The sequence below is a fragment of the Podarcis muralis genome, chromosome 5 (genome assembly GCF_964188315.1).
Source record: "Podarcis muralis chromosome 5, rPodMur119.hap1.1, whole genome shotgun sequence".
Classification (NCBI taxonomy): Eukaryota; Metazoa; Chordata; class Lepidosauria; order Squamata; family Lacertidae; genus Podarcis; species Podarcis muralis.
In genome coordinates, this window is record NC_135659.1 from 27,806,202 (window position 1) to 27,822,572 (window position 16,371).

Genomic DNA, 16,371 nt, shown 5'->3' on the forward strand with positions numbered 1-16,371 from the left:
AGAGGATCAGATCACCTGCGGTAATTGCAAATTAATGCTCTACTGCTAATGCATTAACTACACACTATTGATCTACAATTGAATCATACGGGCTGCTGTGAAGTGATTTTTTACTTTAATATTTTTTGTGCTTTTATGGAGTTTTCCATAATGCATTTTCTCTTTCAACTGGAGTTTTCTATAATTGTCTCCATTTTTAATTTCCTACAGTGAGATGACTTCTAAAAATGCATGTCTCTGCCTCAAAAGCTTTTTTTAAAAAAAATAATAATATATAAATATATTTTTTAAAATCTACCAAAGGGAAAGATGTGACTCAGTAGAGCACATACGTGAGAGAAAAGAGATATGCGAAAAGGGATGAAAGTCTTATTTGTCAAATCAAAGATTTAGGGGAAAGAACTCTCTTTTTAAAAAAGCAAAACATATGTTGAACTGGAATGCTACACTTTGTTAAAAATAACTAAATCTAAGGATTAATTTACCTCTCATCAAAGAAATATCAAGCATCTGGAGTGATGTATATACCAGGAACTGACTTTTTCTTAACACTGTTACCTTTGGGCTTTTTTTCATATGTACGCAGCAAAGGAAATGATGGCTTTACTGTGTTTAAGCAATAACTATCCCCACAAAAACTCCATATCCCACTAATTAGAAAAATACCTAAGAATTTATAATGCTCAGAAAGAGTCAGAGGTTGGGTTTTGTCTCACACTCCACCTACATCACCAAAGCAAATTCTTTCCTTAATTAAATATGTTCAATTCAGCTGTTGAATGTGCTTAAATTAACTGTACTGGCATTTGTTCAGATGCTGATCTCCTGGTTATGTAAAAAAAAGAAGAAGAAGAAGAAGAAAGGGAGGGGTGAGAACCCTAAAAGAAAACCTCGGTTATATTACGGAGGGTGAAATAGGTCCCATAAAAATCCAAGCCAGGTGTCTCTGTTTTCCACAAGACACACCATAATGAATCATGCTGTTCTGTAGTATACCTGAAGGAGCGTCTCCACCCCCATCGTTCAGCCCGGACACTGAGATCCAGCACCGAGGGCCTTCTGGCGGTTCCCTCATTGCGAGAAGTGAGGCTACAGGGAACCAGACAGAGGGCCTTCTTGGTAGTGGTGCCCGCCCTGTGGAACACCCTCCCATCAGATGTCAAAGAGATAAATAATTACCTGACATTCAGAAGACATCTTAAGGCAGCCCTGTTCAGGGAAGTTTTTAATATGTAACGCTGTACTGTTTTTAACACTGATTGGGAGCCGCCCAGAGTGGCTGGGGAAACTCAGCCAGATGGGTGGGGTATAAATAATAATAATAATAATAATAATAATAATAATAATAATAATAATAATAATAAATTAATAATAATACTAATACTACTACTAATAATAATAATTATAGTATCTTAGGTATTTATTCACTTTGAACTTTAAATTTTCACTCAATAACTTCATATTTAAGGCCACATACAGAACCATTTTTAAGGGGTGCATGCATACACACACACACCAACCAAAGCTGACCTGCTGCCAAGCTGACCTGACCCAGATCTGGGTCCCAAATCAACTCAGGGCCCACATCCGATGTTTAATTAGGAATTTAAACCTTAAGTAAACATGCAGCCAGGAACAGAAGTGCAGCAGCAGGAGGAGGAGGCATTGTGTTTACCTCCTCCCCTCCCAACTCGGTGTTTAATTAGGGTTCTAAACCCCTAATTAAACATATGGTCAGGAAGAAGAAGCAATAGAGTGGCTGGAGGCAGACAGAGAGGGATAAGGCAGCAGGGATATCAGGGTGGGGTGGAAGCGGCAGTGGAGCCAATCCAACACTCCGGCCACAACACCCACACCACACAGAGCTTCCTCCTGTCTCCCCCTTTCGATAAGTGTGTGGCATTGGAAAGCCAGGTAAGCAACGCTTCTCCTCCCATGCTGCCCCCTCAGTCACTGCAAGGCAGCCCTGCCAAACACTACTGCACATGTTTACTTGAAAGCAAGTCCCAGAGAATGAAGGGGGTTTAATTTCTAGTAAGAATGCATGTCTCTGTCCACCCCTCACCCCAGAGCTACCGCCAGGGCCGTCTTAAGTATATCCGGCGCCGTGGTGTAAAGATCCCTCCGGCGCTCCCCCCCCCCCCCCGTTTCCCAGAGTTGCCAACTTTTTTATGGTGCTGCTGGCAGCTTTGTGGGGCTGGAGGCTCCTCTGGCGGGGAAGAGGCGGAGGCTCTGGGCGCGGCGCTGCTTCAGTGAGGCGGGAGAGGGCGGCAAGCTGATGCCGGGAGGCACTATGCCCAGTCTCCGCCTCTTCCCTGGCATCCGTGCCACAGTGGCCACAGCAGGCAGAGGCTCCGGGCGTGGCGTTGCTTTGGCGCGGCATGGTGGAGGCGGGCATGGGCAGCGAGCTGATGCCGGGAGGTGCCACGTCCAGCCTCCGCCACTTCCCTGGTGCCCTCTGGAACTTGGCGCCCCGGCGCCCTGCGCCTCTATGGCAGGGGTCGGCAAACTTTTTCAGCAGGCGGCCAGTCCACTGTCCCTCAGACTTTGTGGGGGGGGGCAGACTATAGTTTGGGGAAAAAATGAACGAATTCCTATGCCCCACAAATAACCCAGAGATGCATTTTAAATAAAAGCATACATTCTACTCATGTAAAAGCATGCTGATTCCCAGACTGTCCGTGGGCCGGATTTAGAAGGCGATTGGGCCAGATCTGGCCCACGGGCCTTAGGTTGCCTACCCCTGCTCTATGTTCAAGATGCCCTCCTTTTTCATAGCCCCAGGCTGATCTAGGGTCATCTCAATCTGATTCGCCCAAAGACTGGAACCACCCAAATTTGTTTCAGAATTCAGACCTCAGCTGAATCTGGTGCTTAGCTCTAGTGTTTTTGCTTTTAAAAGAAGAAAACTGGCTTTTAGTACAGCAGGTGGAACCAGTTCAATGGACAGATAAATCAGGAAACATCTTGCATGCACAAGCTTAAATTTGTTTGTAGAGAAGAAAGCATGGGCACTGTGTTAAGGAAACAAACATTGGAAGGATCTGTGCTCTTCAAAAGGTTTTGATAGGGGAAATTGTTTGATAAAGATTGATAAAGCTGAAGTCCAGCTAAACTTGTACTTTTTAAATTGTTGCAATCCACCTGGGATGTTATGGTGAAGGGTGAGTAAGTAATCAAATAAATACATAATATATATCTAAGCGCTTGCTTTAACCTACTGGTACCATGGGATAACTAAGCACCAGTTTAACTCTCTGCCCCTGAAAACAATTTGGCATGAAAACGCTTAATATGAGCAGGGCTAACACATGCTTGCATCCACATCTTGTCACTCTCTTGTGGGATTGTCACTGCAACAAACTGAAGCAGTAGAAGAGAACCCACGGTTCATTTCAGTGGGGCAAGATTGAAGACATTTCCTATGTGCTGGTTCCTTTGCCTTTATCATTGCACACGCCTAGATTCTGCAGAAACCTCTTCTGCCAAGTTGTTTTGGTAAAGCCTCTCCTCCTTGCAGAGGGGAGGAGTTGTGAGCAGGAGCCATTTCCCGCATTGGCAGGGGGTGTTTCGGCCCCTGCCCAGCCATTCCAGCTGCCCCGCCATGCCCCCGGGTAGCCAACCAACCAGGTGGAGGCTTGGCGAGTCCTTGAATCACAATTGCTTTTCCCCACCCTCAACAGAAAGGTGTTGGAGTTCAAGCACAACCGGGAATAACACCATGTGATAAACCTGGGCCTTGTCCACCAGTTCCCAGCTCTCTGGAATCAGTGAAAATTGACTCTCCCATCCAGCAGTTTCCACAACCACCAGTTCCCAGCTCTCTGGAAACTGGTGGTTGTGGAAACTGCTGGATGGGAGAGTCAATTTTCACTGATCGCCCCATTCCCCTGTGCTCCCCACGCAGTGAACTGCCCTGAAACCTGTGGGTATAGGATGGTATAATAATAATAATAATAATAATAATAATAATAATAATAATAATAATAATAATGGCATGGGGTGGGTTCATTGCTGCTGGTTACCAAGAGGGAGAGGTGCAAGGCAGCAGGGAGCTCAGCATGGTGTGGACACAGTGGTAGAGCCCATTCAACCCTCCTGCCACTGGATCTGTACCACGCCAAACTCCTGGTGCCTTCTCCCTCCTGCTCTTGGTAACTGGCATGATCACACTGCCAGCTATCACACTGCTATCTGCTACTGTCCTCCACACTAATTCAGAGGGTCCCTTAACCCTCAAGAAGAACATTCCATGGGTCACAGGCAGCTACAGTGAGAAGGAAGCATTGGTGACAATAATTTCCTCAATCCACTCATGGTTATTCTGGATCCGACCCATCGCATGCACTTCTTTGTGTCTCCATAGTTAATATTTTAAAATGTATCATTAGAGACAAGGTTGGATTTTGTTTTTTTTTAAAAAGAGTAACATTGAACCTATTCACTTTTGCCTAACTATACATTAGTAAACTAATCAAGTCATCAATTTTTTAACGTCAAATCAAAGTCCTTAAGCAAGTTGAGTACAAATGGAAGGAGCATTGCAATATATTTCAGCTAATATAACATTTTAATGGAAATCTTCAGAGGCCTGGTGACAAATTGTAGGAAGTTATATACTCCTTTGGTTGAGGTTCAGTTCTAATTAGCAGTCATAAATGAAATCAATGGAATATTCCCCTGCTGATCATACTTTTCTGCAGACATAAATGCTGCTTTAGATTCAGGAAGGCAAAACGAGAAAAAGGCAGGCTCAAAACTGAAGTCTCGGAAATTAGCTATTTTTATTTAGACAGTCCCGTGGCATATAACTACAAGACTCTCTAAATAAAGCAAATGTAAGTTTCTCTACAGCTATAAAATAATATTAATAGCAGCAAAATTAAAGAGTTTGAGACATGGAAAAGGGACACCTAGGTTCTAATCTTCTTCTCTGAGCCTGGTCTTGGCTGGGGAGGGCGGGGTATAAATAAATTATTATTATTATTATTATTATTATTATTATTATTATTATTATTATTATTATTCTCAGACTCTATTCAGTTATTATCACTCAGCATAATCCAGCACTTGAATTATGGAAGGAAGACAGAGGTCCCCTAATTATATCCTTAAATCACTCCCTGGTTTCACCCAATTTTAGGCAAATTGGCTCTTCCTGGAAGGGGACCATCACAAAATGTATGGAACTCCTACACACCTGAGCGCTGATCATATCTCCCTCACAGGGTAGTTAGGAGAGAACTGTGCAATAAAATGCACACCATCCACGACTTTCTTAGAGGAACAGTGTGAGACAAATCTGTTAAATCAATCAATATGTGTGCACAATAAATTAATTACCAACACACCCAAAGTTGAAATGCAATGGCTCTCAATTTACCTGCCCATCCTATATGTAACTTGAAATTTGCCATGACTGTAGGTAGCAAGAAGAATTTTAAGCCCACCAAAGCTTAGAACATACCGAGTAGTGGGATTGAAATACTTTTCTAATATGGCAGCTTGGCAAATATTCAGGATGTGGTTCCGAACACTGGAAGAAACATTTGTCCCAACAGCCTGACCGAGCAATAGTTTATACTACCCAAAGTTCAAAACTGAACTCGGTGGAGATTTCTCTATTAGGGCAAAGAATAAAATGACTTTACAACACAATATTATTGTCAACAGCAAATGTTCAGGTGCTCATTCATTGCACAGACATACCCTTGCCATTCCTGGTATGAGTAACATCCTAAAGTAACAAGTTGATCAAACAGTGTTGCCATGGGAGCTACATGGAAATCCAACTAGAGAAGAGTTGGTTATTGTGGCCCCTGCAGATCTTGCTGGAGTATAACTCCCAACATTCCATTGGCTCTGCTGGCATGAACACATTAATTTTCATAACAATTCCCAGAAGAAGGAGATAAGGGTAAAAAGATATATTTGGACTTATCATGGGCACGTCCCCCCTCCCACTTTAAGGCCAAATCTCAGTTGTTGTTTTATTGTAAAACATATTACTGTGTGTGTCTTTTTTAAGCTATCAGAATAAAAGTAGTACCTGCAAAACAGAAGCACCGCTCTGAAGAAATTGCAAGCCACTCTCAGCTGAGTCAATGCCTCCTGTTGCCAGGATTGGAAACCCCGGAAGAGCACGAGCTATTGCAGAAACTGCTCGAAGGGCAATGGGTCTTATGGCATTTCCTGTACAGAGAAAGAATGAGTGTGCATTAGTGAGGCAGCAGGCAAGGAGGGTCACGGACTCTCAACTCTCCTCTTTCCTCTTCTCTCCAACCAGTCGCAGGCTTCATTTCCTATCCTGACACTTTTCCATGCTTGGAACCACCTCTTCACCTGTTATTTCTCCAGCCACACCCACCAACCAACCAACCAACCAACCAACTTTCCTCCTCAGCATAGTTTTCCCTGGACTCCCACAGAGTTGCCGTGCAGACCTGGAAAACCTGCTCTGTTGACAGGGTGGTTGTTGTTTTCTTTCTGGAAAATTCCAGAAATCTGGATGAGTTGCTAGAGAAAATCCTGTGTGTGTCTGAGGATCTACAGCCGTGTTCGGGTGTTGATAAGACTGTGGAGGGCACAGTGGACACACAATCTCGGTATGGGAAGGTCAAGGTTGTAGTGGCCAGGAGTGGCAAATGTAGCCCTACAAAAGTCTGTCTTCATCTCTATATTTATTATTATTAACCACAATCCTTACTTTAATTAGAAGCATTTATGGACCACTTAATCATAAACTCTCTAAGCAGTGCATATATTAAATTTATCTATTTATTTAGAAAGATGTCTAGGACAGCGGACCAGAAACCTCTCTAAGTTTATAGTATATCACTTATATGTATAAACACGTGTGTATAATAATGCATATACAGTGGTACCCCGCAAGACGAACGCCTCGCAAGACGGAAAACCCGCTAGACGAAAGGTTTTTCCGTTTTGGAGACGCTTCGCAAAACGAATTTCCCTATGGGCTTCCTTCGCAAGACGAAAGCCCATAGGGAAATCTCCGGGACAGGGCGTCTTGCCCACTGTCCTCGGACCTCCTCCCGCCGCCAGGCTTCGGAAGGCTGCTCTGAAGCCTGGCGGGGGGCGGAGAGGTTTTTTAAAAACCCCGGGACAGCGGAGGACTTCTCTGCTGTCCGGGGCGATTTTAAAATGCTGCCGGGCGGCAGCGCTGCCGCCCAGCAGCATTTAAAAAAACCCCGGGACAGCGGGGGACTTCTCCTTTGTCCCGAGGTTTTTTAAAATGCTGGCGGGCGGCAGCGAAGGCTTCGCTGCCGCCCGCCAGCATTTTAAATTCGCCCCGGACAGCGGAGAAGTCCCCCGCTGTCCCGAGGTTTTTTAAAATGCTGGCGTCTTCCCCTTTCTCCCCGGACCTCTTTTGAAGCAAGGGGCGGCAAAGGGGAGAAGCGATCTTCTCCCCGTTGCCGCCCCTTGCTTCAAAAGAGGGGACAGAGGGAAAGGCGCGCGCCTTCTCCTCTCTCCCCGGACCCCTTTTGAAACAAGGGGCGGCAAAGGGGAGAAGCGATCTTCTCTCCGTTGCCTCCCCTTGCTTCAAAAGAGGGGACAGAGGGAAAGGCGCGCGCCTTCCTCTCTCTCCCCCCGGACCCCTTTTGAAGCAAGGGGCGGCAAAGGGGAGAAGCGATCTTCTCCCCGTTGCCGCCCCTTGCTTCAAAAGAGGGGACAGAGGGAAAGGCGCGCGCCTTCCTCTCTCTCCCCCCGGACCCCTTTTGAAGCAAGGGGCGGCAAAGGGGAGAAGCGATCTTCTCCCCTCCGCCCCTTGCTTCAAAAGAGGGGAAGGCTGGCGGGGGGCGAAAATCTTTGTCCCCCCTGGCTGCCTTCCCGGGAGGGCTTTTAAATCGCCCCGGACAGCGGAGAAGTCCTCCGCTGTCCGGGGCGATTTTAAAATGCTGCCGTGGGGGGGGGAGCAAAGACTTTCGCCCCCCCAGCCTTCTGAAGGCTGGCGGGGGGCGAAAATCTTTGTCCCCCCCTGCCTGCCTGCCTGCCTTTAAAAGCCCTCCCGGGGGAGCGGAGAAACGCGCTGCGTTTCTCCGCTCTCCCGGGAGGGCTTTTAAAAGCAGGCAGGCAGGGGGGACAAAGATTTTCGCCCCCCGCCAGCCTTCAGAAGAGGTCCTGGACCTCTTCTGAAGGCTGGTGGGGGGCGAAAATCTTTGTCCCCCCTGGCTGCCTTCCCGGGAGGGCTTTTAAATCGCCCCGGACAGCGGAGAAGTCCTCCGCTGTCCGGGGCGATTTTAAAATGCTGCCGTGGGGGGGGGGGGAGCAAAGACTTTCGCCCCCCCCCCCAGCCTTCAGAAGAGGTCGGGGGACAGATTGTCCCCGGACCTGGTCTGAAGTCGGTTTCCATAGGAACGCATTAATTGATTTTCAATGCATTCCTATGGGAAACCGTGCAGCGCAAGACGAAAAACTCGCAAGAAGAAAAAACTTGCGGAACGAATTAATTTCGTCTTGCGAGGCACCACTATACTATGAAAGAATTCAAGGCTGGACTGGATGAATCGAGAAACAAGATGGCGACGGAGACAGCAGCCTAGCCAGTCTCCTCTGCTTTTAACTAAGCTTTTAAGTAGTTTTTAGCCACTTCCTGGTTTTAAACTCTCAGTTTTAACGTCTTACTAGATGTTTTACTACCTCCTCGCTTTGTTTTTAGTTTATTTAGTTTTTAGTTTATTGTTTTATTGTTTTACTGGAGAACGGCAGGGCGGAGCAGCGGGTCGAGGGAAGCCACTTTCTACCTCCGAATAGCAATGCTCCGAGCTCGCAGAGAAAGCACCTCACTCTCAAGTTAAAGAAATCTGGAGCATAAACTGAAGTCTGGGAGCAACAAGGAGAACCGGAGGGGAAAAAAAATTCGTGGAGTTCAGCTGACAGCCGAAATCAGCACAGACGCAAACTTATATGCAGAGCGGAAAAAGGAAAGTGAGTTGCCCTAACGGCTATTGTTTCTTTCCCCCTACTAACCTTTTAAAGAGTAACTTTTTAAGAAGATACACTGAGTGTTTTATCATTGTTTTAAGTGATAAGGAAGACTAACAGCTGAAGGAAACCTGCTGTGAACTTTTACTGCAGCTGAGCATTGTAGTGTGTTTATTACAACAATAAAGAAATAATTTTACAACTTTAAAGAAACAATGGTGACGACCAGGAGTGGCTGCAAAACCTCAGGCTTTTCTCTGAAGGCTGTAAGACCCACCTTTAAAAGAACCACTCTAAAGAATGCGCAAACAAAAATCACCCGCTTCTACATAAACAGAGCAAAATGTGGAACAAATGAGGAAACGACTAAAATGAGTGAGAACAAGAACAAGAAGGGAAGAGAAATTCTACTCTCTCCTACCAATCTTTCTTACAGCCATAGTGAAGGACTGGTTATGCAAAGAAAGGAGTGTACTAAAAGCAGTGATAAAAGCCTGAATATAGTGGAAGCAACACAAAATATCCTCGATACAGCCGATGAGGCATCCCCGAAACTGAAAGCCAAATCCCAAGTTCCCCCCGAACCATCGTTAGATCAAAAAATGGAGGAACTAATGTTAAAACAAATTTCGGAATTGGCCTCGGGAAATATTAAACCTTCGAAAGACTCTTATCCTCATTCCCATGAGACAAATGAAGAGGATCTCTCAATCATCAAATGGCTAGTGCTCCTTACTGAGGACATTGAATCCATAAAGTCCTACCTGGACATTTGCACAAAAATTTTTACCATCATGGCTGACTCCTGTAAAACTCTCTGGAGAAAACACGCCGGAATGCCTGCAGAATCGGAAAGTAATCATGGCCTCGCCTCCACCCTCTGTAGGAGTGGCCCATTACGGAAGGGTAAGAAAACCTGCAGAGCTAATGCTTGTAACAGGAGATCCATAGTTGTAAAGAATGTTAAAAAAAGTAAAAACATAAAAAATTTTAAGACAGTGCATTATAAAAAAATGGTTTTTAAAAAACTTTTTAACTTACTTGAGAGCACAACAGCCTCTGGGACTAGAGGGAACCTGGTGAAGTCTTTAGCCAAGAAGTCAGTTAAACAGGATTTGCCCCCAAACGTCTGTGCTGATAAAGCTCTGGATTGTCTAAAACCTTCAGCGCATGCTCCACCACCAAGCGCTAAGCAAGACCTATTGCCCCAGGATCCATGGTCCTACGTTTTAACCATAGACAACTCCAAATCCAATAAGGAGAGCATTTCAACAAATAAGAACTGGAAGCTGGTGTTGCTTCAAAACAAGCTTGTTTTTTCAAGCTATCCTAAGCCTCCAGGATTTATATCACAAGAGGATCGCAAAGTCCATTTACTGAACTTCCTTAAGGCATATATGCCAGGTACTTTGAGTAATCCCTCGGAGTTGGACAAAGTGGAATATCTATATTTTGATGGCTTGTTTGCCAGGGCGGTGGCTACATTCCATGATCGGAGATTGGCAAAACTGATATATAAACACAGAGAACACCTAAAGACAAGTGGTGTAAAAATATCAAGATACTTTAAAAATGTGGCCTCTCCTATCCCACTATTCCCCAGTCCTGCAACCTCGACTGCAGCACCTCGTCAAAAGGCTGAACACCACACTTTAATTGATATAAAAGCCACTGAGCACTCGCCTAATCACCACCCAGAGTTACTTACTAATGATCTTCAAAGACCAGACTTTCCTGGGACTTTATATGAGGCGAGCCAAGGTAACGGGTTCGAAAGTTTTGAAAATAACTTAATTAACTCCTACTGCGCTCTCCCCCAAGAAACTCAGAACAAAATACTCTATAGACTGAATAACCTTCGTTCTTGTCTGACAAATCTGACGAAGGACCAACAGGGACTACACAACCAAAACATATCTGATTATGTCCCAGATCAGGTCTCATGCTTCTATCGTCACGAGCTGGATTTATGGGTCGGGAAACCCTCTGTCACCCCAGGCCAATTGGTTGTTGCGGAGATGAATCCATCCTCTCAGATCTTGGAGCCGAAACGCCCCTCCTATAACCCAGCTCGCATACAACCCATCTCAGAGGCAAACCTGGTCACTACATTAGCATGGGATAAAATGAGAGAATTAAATGAGACTGAATTGGGCTCCCCAAATAAAGTCCCCAGCATGGGTGCGCCAGGTTGCAACCCTAGCATTCCACCCTCCTCAAATGTGAGCATACTGAATAAATCTTTAAACATCATTGAATTAGCATCTGAACTATCTGAACCCGCAGAAAGGGCTAATAGTAAGAACCAGAGGAACTTGGTGTGACATCCGGAATGCACCACGCATACCTCACTAGCACCCTTAAATCAAAGATCTTTCCAAACTCTTTCTATTATGTCCTGGAATGTAGCTGGACTCTCATGTAAATTAGCTGATTCTGATTTTATAAATTTTCTTGGGTCTTATGACATAATACTTCTGCAGGAAACCTGGGCTCTTAAACCTTTAAATATTCCTAATTTTATTACTTATAATTTACCTGCTACTAAAATGTCAACAAAAGGTCGCCCTAAAGCTGGTTTGATCTGTGGTATCAAACAGTCTTCTAACCTTAAAATTAATTATATCAGAAATATTGGACAGTATGCTCAACTGTTATCATTTTCCATTGTTTACCGGGAAATTATTCTTTTAAATATATATTTTCCTCCCCTAGAGTTGGAAAGTAGTCCAGGTTATGGTTGGAATATAGTCTCTGAAGAGTTGTATCTAATACGTAGTAAATCCCCAAATATCCCCCTGATTGTAACGGGAGACACCAATGCTCGAATTGGATCAGATAATACAGCTCTCTATAAACACTATGTCTCAAATCTAGCTGAAGATGCCCCACTTCCATTGAGAATAGGGAGGAATTCAAAGGACATCATTATTAATAAAGCAGGAGGAAAACTCTTACAATTGGTTTTAGAATTTAACCTCTCATTTTTGAATGGCTCAATGTGGCCGGATATTCCAGGAAATTTTACCTTCAGCTCCAAAAGGGGTAGGAGCGTTATCGATTATTCTCTAGTTTCCGTTGAAATGTTAAATGAAGTTGCCTCTTTTACAGTTGTACCTCGCTCAGAAAGTGACCACTTCCCAATAGTTTTAGAGATGTACAGGAATCCTAGAAATAATGGTATTAGTCCTCTTATTAGTATTGATAAGACTGTCTATGCCAAAAGAATTTATATAAGTGATAAAAATAGGGAGGATCTATTAGCAGTATTTGAAAATAACCCAGTTATTCTCGAACCTGCGGCTAACCAAAATTTGATGCCCTTGGAGGATAATGATTGTTATTATAAGAGTATCCAGGAATTATTTTCTTCTTTTTTAGACCCTCAGTTCAGCAACAAACCTTCAAATAAGTATAACTGGTTTGATAAAGGTTGTATTAACTATAAGAAAGAACTTAGAACTTGTCTAAAAGAAGCCTATATTACCAACTCTCAAGGTCTCTGGAAGACTTATTTTGAAATGAAAAAGGCTTTTAAGAACATGCTCCTGGAAAAAAAATCTGAGTTTGCACTAGCCAAATGGTCTAAAATTGTTACTGCATTAGAAATTAAAGATACCAAAACCTTTTGGTCACTTCTCTCAATAAAAGATATCACTGATTTCCCTAATATAAGCGATGAGGCTTGGATTTCACATTTTACTGCTGTTTTTTATGATCACCAAGTTTGTAAAAAGGAAAATTTTAAATCTTCTCTGGCAAAAACCACACAATTTCAAATTACTGTTGAGGAGATGAAAAGGATAATCTTTTCGTTTAAGCAAGGGAAATCACCTGGTATGGATGGCATTCCAATAGACCTGTTGAGATTAGATGTAGAATGGTGGGCCAATAAACTTGTACCGCTTTTTAATTCTATCTATCACTCAGCCCTTGTACCTAAGTCATGGAACAACTCAATAGTGGTACCGATCTTTAAAAAAGGTGATAGGAATTGCCAAGAGAACTACAGGCCTATAAGTTTGTTACCATGCATAAGTAAGATATATGCCAAATCTCTGCTTATTAAATTGGAAGAATGGATGCTGACAAAAGGTCTACCTGGTAAAGAGCAAGCTGGTTTTAAGGCAGGCTCGTCAACTCTTGACCAGTGTCTAGTGTTAAGTCATCTTGTGGATAAATATGTCATGAGAAATAAACGAAAACTCTTTGTGGCATTTGTGGATTTAAAAAGTGCCTTTGATTCGGTCGACCGCAATAAACTATGGACTAAACTAGAACACCTTGGTATCGACCCATATCTACTTACACTGATTCAAAGTCTACATTCTAATAACCAAATATATGTTAAAGTATCAAAAGACGGTAGACTTGCAGGTCCTATTCTGAATAATCGAGGAGTTAGGCAAGGCTGTATCTTGGCCCCTACCCTATTTAATCTATTTTTATCTGACCTACCATTATTTCTTCAAAACGCAACCACTCATACTCCTTATTTAAACAAGAGCCCACTCTTTTTATTACTTTATGCAGATGATGCTGTAATTATTTCACTCTCTGTTTTGGGTTTAAAAAAATTATTTAAGAGTTTCTCAAACTACTGCTCTCTCAATAATCTCAAAATTAATTATGATAAGACAAAGATTATGCAATTCAGAAAGAGAGGGAACCCAAAAGGCTGTATAATTAATGGACATCTAATACAGGAAGTTAAGCACTTCAATTATCTGGGAATCACATTCAAAAATAATATGAATTGGAATACACATATATGTGCTGCAATAGTTAAGGCCAAAGTGACAGCCCACCATATTAAATCCTATTTTTTTTCTCAAGTAGGAAACCGATTTATTCCAGCTGTATTGCAAGTGATTGACATGAAACTCTGTGCCCAACTTCTATACGGCACACCAGTGTGGATTTCAGGTGACCTCAAGAGGTTGGATAAATTTCACGCATCCCTTCTGAGGTCATTATTAGGACTTGCAAACTCTGTAAAATATGAAACAATATGTTGTGAGCTGGGAATACTGCCTTTATCAGTAAGAGCATGGCTGAGGACCTTGAAATATTGGATCTTCCTACATTATAGAGCCCTATCCCCTAATTCTATACTTTACGATCTTTTAAGTGATAGTGCAATCTACAATCTATCATTGATTTGTAGGAGAAAACTGGATTCGATAGGGCTCACTCTAACTGATTTTGAAATCTCTGATCCCAAAGATATATGGGAAATTATCAGGAAGACCCTCACAGAAAAAAGTGTTCTCGCCATGCTTGAGGTTGCAAAGCACAGCACCTGCTCTCCTATCCACCTAAATCTCCCTTTGTGTAGAGATTTCCAAAAGGGATACATGACAAATCTGAAGAAACATGAATTGTGTAGGCTGTTTATGTTGGCCAGATTTAACATGTTTCCCTCGGCGGTAGTGAGAGGAAGATACTTAGCTATCCCAGAATCAGAGCGTCTCTGCAAATGCAGAAAACAGGAACCCGATACTCTAGAGCATATATTCTTTTCCTGTGATTTTGGCAGCTATGCCAGAGGACAATTATTTGAGGCCCTAAAATTTAATAGACAGATTTTTACACAACCAACTGTTCAGGACCTGCTGGCGGACAGCGATGATCAAATTACCTTAATAACGGCTGAATTTTTAAGTGCTGTCCATGAAGAAAGAGTGGGCCATGGTAAAGAGACTTAGTGGTTTTTAATGGTAGGTGATGTTGCTGTGTTGTATTATATTATGTATGTACATCGATTTATTTCTTGGAGTTAAGAATAGGACTGGGTTAAATTGTGTTCACTGAGCCCGTATTTTATACAGTCTGTATATGATGTTTGTTTGTTAATGTGAGATGCGATATGCCTAATAAAGGATTTTGAATTTGAATTTGAATACTATGAAAGAATTGTTCATTTTTAAAGCGCAACCAGTAAAAAAAAAACCCCAACATGTTCTTGTCAATATCAAGAAGTGAGACAAGGCTTAGCAAAGAACCATGAAGGTCAACTTGCTTTTGAGTTTTTTCAGAAATTTGTTTTTACTAACTATAGTTTACTTGGGGGTCTTGAGCTCAGACATAATGAGGAATTCTGGTCAATTTAAAAACAGAAGGGAAAGCTTCTGATCTCTTGGGTGGAGGAACCCGAATCAGATTCATGCTCACCATAGAGTTATGCATGAAAAGGCCAAGCAACATGGGGAAAGTCACCCAGTAAGGTTGAATGGGGATTTGCACCTGGATCTCCCAACCCTAGTCTGAAGCTGCAGCTACTGCAGCACAATGGGCGTCACCTTTCTTGACCTTGTGCTATGTCTGGCTCTGTATAAACACTGCACACAAGACAGCAAGAGTAGTTTACATTTTAAGGGAACTGGCATAATAATGCAAATGCTTTATGGGGCACACTTGTTGCACCAAGCTTGCCGCAAACTGGAAAATGGGGTGAGAAAAGTGAGATCCAGGGTCATCAAATAGTTTTATGCATCCAGATGGATATATCCTGCAGTTGCTTCCACACACTCCTCGATTCTTTTGTGAATTGCCAATGTTCAGTCACAGCAGATACATAAAAGCGATGACAAACCTAGACAGCATCTTAAAAAGCAGAGACATCACTTTGCCAATAAAGGTCCGTATAGTTAAAGCCATAGTTTTCCCAGTAGTGATGCATGGAAGCGAGAGCTGGACCATAAAGAAGGCCGATCGCCGAAGAATTGATGCTTTTGAATTATGGTGCTGGAGGAGACTCTTGAGAGTCCCATGGACTGCAAGAAGATCAAACCTATCCATTCTGAAGGAAATCAGCCCTGAGTGCTCACTGGAAGGACAGATCGTGAAGCTGAGGCTCCAGTACTTTGGCCACCTCATGAGAAGAGAAGACTCCCTGGAAAAGCCCCTGATGTTGGGAAAGATAGAGGGCACAAGGAGAAGGGGACGACAGAGGATGAGATGGTTGGACAGTGTTCTCAAAACTACAAGCATGAGTTTGACCAAACTGCGGGAGGCAGTGGAAGACAGGAGTGCCTGGCGTGCTCTGGTCCATGGGATCACGAAGAGTCGGACACGACTAAACGACTAAACAACAACAGAATACACAATGGCCACTTGGCAGAGGATCTTTCAGCCAACAAGTTTGTGGCCTGCCAGCTTCGCCGTGCATAGTGAGTAAGCAACACCCCACTAAGGTGTCTAAAGTATTTAGGGAATATTGCACTACCATTTTTCATTTTTATTATTTTTTTTTTAAAAAAAGCAGGGATCTGTTTGCTGATATGGTTTTTCAATGGAACACAGAAAAATCTGTTGCGTTGTCAATTTTCGAAAGGTGTTTCTTCTGTGCTTATTGCCTCCAGCGAAATGTCACCTCCTTCTATCAGCCCACCATTTTTACAGTCGACACTGTGGTCTTTACAAACA

The 16,371-nt window shown here is 43.1% G+C and overlaps 1 protein-coding gene across 3 annotated transcripts in view; it reads right to left on the minus strand.

Annotated features, from left to right (window-relative positions):
* DPYD (dihydropyrimidine dehydrogenase) overlaps positions 1 to 16,371 on the minus strand; it is a 501,994-nt gene that overhangs the window by 65,990 nt on the left and 419,633 nt on the right. For all 3 annotated transcript variants that reach the window (XM_028732753.2, XM_077928465.1, XM_077928464.1), the window contains exon 19: positions 6,050 to 6,192. In XM_028732753.2, coding sequence (XP_028588586.2) covers positions 6,050 to 6,192 — 143 coding nt within the window. The remainder of the gene's footprint in view (positions 1 to 6,049; positions 6,193 to 16,371) is intronic.